This window comes from Trachurus japonicus, chromosome 21 (assembly GCF_045865225.1).
Source record: "Trachurus japonicus isolate A0001 chromosome 21, Traja_1.0".
NCBI classification, from domain to species: domain Eukaryota; kingdom Metazoa; phylum Chordata; class Actinopteri; order Carangiformes; family Carangidae; genus Trachurus; species Trachurus japonicus.
The window spans coordinates 24,984,281-24,990,280 of record NC_140927.1 but is presented as its reverse complement, the minus strand read 5'-3'; the positions used below and the strand labels follow the sequence as shown (position 1 = coordinate 24,990,280).

Genomic DNA, 6,000 nt, shown 5'->3' with positions numbered 1-6,000 from the left:
TGTGACTGGCCAATGCGACGAGAAACAAAATACCCAAACTGCTTGTCTGTAAAATGAAACGATAGTTTCCCTTTGTGCTCTCATGAGACCTTAAACAGCTACAACACCACACACCCTGCGCTGACAGCGAGCCAGACAGAGAAATTGGAGTTATACCCCTGCTGATAGGCTGTTAATAAACAGTTAGTGGTGTGTCCGTGAACAGTAGGAAATGTATGCATCATTACTTTATTGCCCTACGCCAAGAAACACACACTGTTTTGTCCGATGCTAGTCCAGCAAAGTGGAGTGTATTTGCATATAGGCTTCAATGTAAAAAGACAAGTGTTTTCTCCTTAATAAAACTTTTTTGTAGTAATTTTCACATCAGATATCTGGATTTAATCCAATTGTGCTGCTTCCCTTTTGTCTGACATGAATTTAAAACCTCAACAGCTGAAAACTTGCTTTGGTCCTTTTGTAGCTCAGATACATTTCTAATGCAAAATGCAGTGTATTGTATTCAATTGTATATGATAAATGTATACAAGTGAATCATATTTGAATATGTTTGTGTTTCTACATGTCATGGTTTTCTGTGGTCGGGGTTGATTTATGAGGTTTTTTCTTTTTTTCTTTGTATTTATGACTTTAAATCCAGCCGGAGGGCTTTAAAATAATACCACAGCCATGGATATTTGGTCAATGCAGCCGTTCCAAATTCATTATAAAGTTCATTCATTTAAAAAACAATGTATGTTTTTGTTTTTTTTGTTTTTTTTACGCAAACAACAAGTGCTTGGCTGACAGGCGTTTGAAGCAACTTAAAATCCTTTCCCTGCCTTTTCCACTTCTGAGATTATATCTGCATAAACACACAAACACACCCACAATAAAATGTACCAGTTAATAAAGAGGCGTACTCTGTTTACTCATACAATGTTTGCATTGTTCATTTCTGTGCAGCATTAGACTTGCTGGCGTCGTCATGGTGCGCACACACACACACACACGCACACACACACACACAGGTCTCTGTGGACGGAGGCAAAAATTGAAACTGTGTCAACAAACTGAAGAGTCAAACCAAAGGATGCATCGGTTCTCTGCAGGATTTGTGGCGGACGTGTGTGACAGCTCCTCCAGAACCAAACAGATGACTGTAAACCAACAGTGGATGAATCTGACATCCCTACAGGCCTGTTTGGTAAATTCCAGTGCAATCATTGGAGGCACACCCAACGTTAAATGCGTCCACTCTAGGCTTATGCAAGAGTCTAATTCATCTCCAGCAGCAATTCTTCACGTCATCTGTGAATTTCATTCCAGGAAAAAGAAGAGGAAGGAAAAAAAAAAAAGTCACAGGTCAGGAGTTTCCTGTCAGCTTGAGTGGTACCAGTTCAAAGGATCATGAACAGAATAATTTTACAGATGAGGTTAAATTAATCTTTTCATTCTCACACACACACAACCACCGATGCTAATTGGAACCAGACTGAAGTCTTCAGCCGTCTCCTGCATGAGGCCTCGCCCCAGAGGCCTTCGTTCTCACCACCAGCAGCAGCAGAGCATGAGCTCATCCCCATCTGCGCCACCAGGGGGAGGTGGGGGTAGGGGAGAGAGAGGGGGGGGGGGGACTGAACATGCAGGCTCTTAAAAGGAAGGCTTTTTGAAAAACAGTGAGGTCATGTCCACAGGTCATATGTGCAGATGCTGATTTGTATTCAAAGGTGGGAGTGCAAGAGGTAAAGGAAGGAGAATTTCCTAGAATGCAACAACAGTCCTCCGAGAGCTTCCTCTCCTCCTGCCTCGGGACGTGGTGCGAGAACAATTCTGTGCCGGCAAAATAACACAACAAATGAGTTCAAGCCCCACCAGAGCGTGATGTAATGTGCTCCTTAAAGGCACCGGGTGTGATCCAAATGTAAACAAAACAAAAAAACAAAACCCATGAGTGAAAAACTGGAAGGATCTGTCAGTCCTAATACACCAGCAGGTGTTTAATCATATTAAATTCATACTTCAGCTATATACACTCAACAGCTATTTTATTAGGTTCACCCCTGGGGTTTAAAGAGAGAGAGGTCACAGAAGAATAAAATATCCAGTAAGTGACGTTTGGATGTTTGAGGAAACAAGATGAAAACACAGATCCATCCAGCCCTGTTGTACCAATTAAGCATTCATTTACCAGGATTGTTGTTGACCAGTGTCCATCACTTTATGACCACAGAGTAGCACCTTCTGACGGCTACATCCAGCAGGATAACACGTCATGTTACGAAGCTCAAGTCATCTGGAACATGACAATCTCACCAGATCTGAGGCCAGTGGAGCTTTGACCTTTGGGATGTGGCGAAGCGGGAGATTTACATCACGGATGTGCAGCCAACAGATCTGCAGCAGCTGTGTGATGCTATCAAGTCAAGAATTAAGCCAGTTCTTGAACAGCTAATACATAGATAGACATCTATAGACATCTGGGGACCATTCCTAAAACAAATCAGGGATCTATAATCCAGGACTAAAACTAATAACTTAATTTTTTAGTGAAAAATGACTTCTCAGTGTATTTTGTATGACTGACGGCTGAGGACAGGGTTTGGGGGTGGGAGAAAAATAAGGTTCCTTCTTGATCATGTACTATCACAGTTTATTTTTCTACAGTTTACAGATGTGTGGACACATGGGAGTATGTCTGTTTGCATAAATGTCTGGTGTTCATTTGTTTTCAATTCAAGGAATCAATAAAAAGCATGATGTCAAAAAAGCACGATGTGGCCAGTTAGTGTATCTGATGTGAAATAAATCTTTTAAATTGCAGCTTTTAAGAGTAATTCTGTTGAGTATTGCCACGGTTAGACCTAGTCAGATCTATGATGTCATCTGTAATTGGCTTTAAAAAGCTTTTGAAAAATCACCCAGCTGATATTATCAGGCTTATTTAAAGTGTTTCTGAAGTTTCCCCCATACAAGGAATTAAAAGTCAGGATCTCGGCTTCTGGCGCCTTGAGCGTGACGATCCTTCTTTTAAAAAACCTTTCTCTCTTAAAGTTCAACAACTTGATGGGAGGTTGATGGAGGTCTCATAATCATACTTTGATGTATTAAACTGGTAATATTCTTCTATAAGGATGCAACTTTTCCGTGAACCTGAGCACAGGAGGTTGTGACACGCACATTTCCAAAATGTCAGCGATACGTCGTGCGAGGGGACCTGCGTGTCAGGCAAGTTGATTGGTTGATTCATCTCTGATTAGTAGGCAGGTCTCGGATGGAGATTAAAAAAAGGAGGAAATGTTATACAAGTCGAACGCAACAGAACGACAGAGAAAAAAAAAGCTTCTTTCTAGACCCTTGAACTTGTTCAACTGTCGTTGTGAAAAGACTCCGTCTTCAGTGAAGCATGGATGAAATTCTCAGCCACTGTGGCCTCTATAGAGAGCAAATAATGGCCCAAAATGAACTGCAGCCACAAGAAAGGCTGAGTTCTGAATAAGGAGCTCAGCTGTGATAATGGAAGCAAAATAATTAACTACCTCGCAGTCTGGTCGTATTTGGACTGTGAGCCATTTTCTGTCGTCTTGGCTCTGTACTCAAGCGCACCAGATGTGAAAAGAGAAAAAAAAAGTGTGCGAGTGTTTGAGAGAGATGTGAAAATCCACACACACACACACACACACACCGGGTGAATGATGTCGTCTACACCCACAGCTGAGCAAAGGCAACAAGTTAATGTCCCATATCGATCAGTCACTGACACACCTGTGATGGAAACGTAGGAGATCATTAGTCCCCAAGAACAATCACGACAGGAGAAGACAGCAACTGTATTAATCTTAAAATGTTCATTTTAATAAGGTGCTGAAAATATTCAACAGTCATAATTTGCTCTTTTTCCTTTTCACAGAACAAGGACATTTATAACCCAAAGCCCAGAGAACCGCAGAGTGTAAGCTGCAGAGCATAGGAACATGACCTTTAAGTATATATACAGACAAAAACAGTCACAGTGTGGAAGAGAGGGAGACTGAACACACTGCACTGGGCAATTAAGGCAACACGTCAGAAGGTAAAAGACAACCCTTTCTGTACAAGGAGAGTAAAAAAAAGACACACACACGTTGCAATAAAACACATTACAGAACCTCCCAAAATCCCACAGGAAGTCACATTAAAACACGTCTTCTAGCTGCTGTGCAGGACAAAGACACGAGAAGAAGTCACACACAAGTTAGAGAAAAACTTTGTCTATCAGTGACAGATGTTGCATTTGCTTTGATGTGGTTAAATCCCTCAAGAGTTCCAGTTGAAAAGTTTAGAAACCCATGAAAATGGCAACATCCTTTTCTCTTTTGCTTAAAGGTTGTTGTTTTTTTTTCTTTTTTGGTCAAGTAGGCTCTCAGTAAGTTGGCGCAGAGACACCTGCTGGTGCTTTGGAGGAGGAGCAGTTTGGCAATTACAATGCAACGTAATCCTCATATGTGGGTGTGTGTGGGTGTGTGTGTGTAATAAAATAATCTCCCTCAGTGTGCCTCAGCTGCGGTCGAAATCATGACCAAACATCCTGTTTCTGTGAAACTGAGTGTTAACGGTGTTAGTGTTGAGACATTTCCAATAAATACTGGCAGGCTGCTGAGGACAACAAATGATTAAAAACTGTAAAAAAACAAAAAACAAATAAGTCAGTTAGATTAAAATATAAATCTCCCAGAATTTGACACAGTTCTTCACAAGTTGGCTGAACGACTTCTGAAATGTGATGGTGATACAGTTCAGATCACTGAGCTTCTTTCTTCCACATGAACAGTTCACTAGTGTGCAGAGAAAACAAAAAACAAAAACAAAAAAGTGCAGGCTTATCCAATCCCAGGCAACTCGGCGACTCCCGCCGACATCAACCCAGCGCTCCACGTCATTTTTGCATAATATTTGTCTTGAGAGGGTCATAAAGCCTGATCGATACCTGCCCCTCATCGACAGGCGCTATCACAGGTCCCTTCACAGTTGGGCCACTCGTACGGAGGTCGCTCGCCTGCTCATTCATTCGTTCGTTAGTCCGTCCCAGATTCAGCCCAGCCAGGCCTGCTGATTGGCTGATAAAAACTGTCCCTTTATCATCCTTCATTTTCTTGCGACGCTGATCTGGAGCCAGTGACGTCCCAGCTTGTGTTGAGTTAAAATCTATACAGACTATCAGTATCAGAGAAGGTGAACAGAGCAGCCACAAGGGGGCGACACTGAGAAACAACTTTAAATATCATTATTATTATCATCATCATTTGTAAACAACGAGAACTAACAGTCCGTCATGCCGTGCCTGGTTAAAAAACAAAGATTTTACCGTTCACAAAACGTGTGTTTACATACAAACATAGACATAGACATATAAAAACAGGTAGTGATGTGTGAGACAGTCATATGGCATTGAGTCGATCACGTAGAAAGGGTAAACCATGGGTGTAGAACTGCACTGTGGCTCCTCTCAGCAGCCATACAACAGTGATCCATCACCACCGTTAACAGTTTATATACACGTACATCCTTAAAATCTTACATCTTTAAAAGAGTGTGGGGCTTTTCCACTTTTTCCCTTCGTCTCCCTTTTCTCCTCTGCTTAATGTGCAAGAATAAATCGCCTTTAAGTCCCTTGTTACGAAGTGGTCTCATCTCTTCTGTCCTCCGCGGGGTCACACGGAGACGAAGACGTCCAGGTAGAGGCGGTCGTAAGACTCCCTGAAGAAGAGGATGAGGACGAGGCTGAAGAGACAGGAGCCTGTTAGACACCAGTTGAGCCACGACAGCTCTGGATGAAGAAGAGAGAGAGGGAGAGAGAGAGAGAAAGAGACAATGTTTGGGGTTAGCCTTAAAGCGATCTGTCTCAGCTTGTATCCAAACTGTGAGTCAGTGGCTGGGAAGGCAGATGACTGCTCAAAGTCACTGACTGTCTCCATCCTGCACTTTGGTTTTAATTTTATTATTATTTATTATACACTTGTTTCTTCTCATTTCAACCTTTTT

The 6,000-nt window shown here is 42.0% G+C and overlaps 1 protein-coding gene across 1 annotated transcript in view; it reads right to left on the bottom strand.

Moving 5' to 3' along the window:
* Positions 1-3,812: 3,812 nt before the first annotated feature.
* slc49a4 (solute carrier family 49 member 4) overlaps positions 3,813-6,000 on the bottom strand; it is a 52,164-nt gene continuing 49,976 nt past the window's right edge. Inside the window, exon 9 of the mRNA XM_085765280.1 lies at positions 3,813-5,785. Within this exon, the coding sequence (XP_085621406.1) occupies positions 5,670-5,785 (116 nt within the window). The 3' untranslated portion in view covers positions 3,813-5,669. The remainder of the gene's footprint in view (positions 5,786-6,000) is intronic.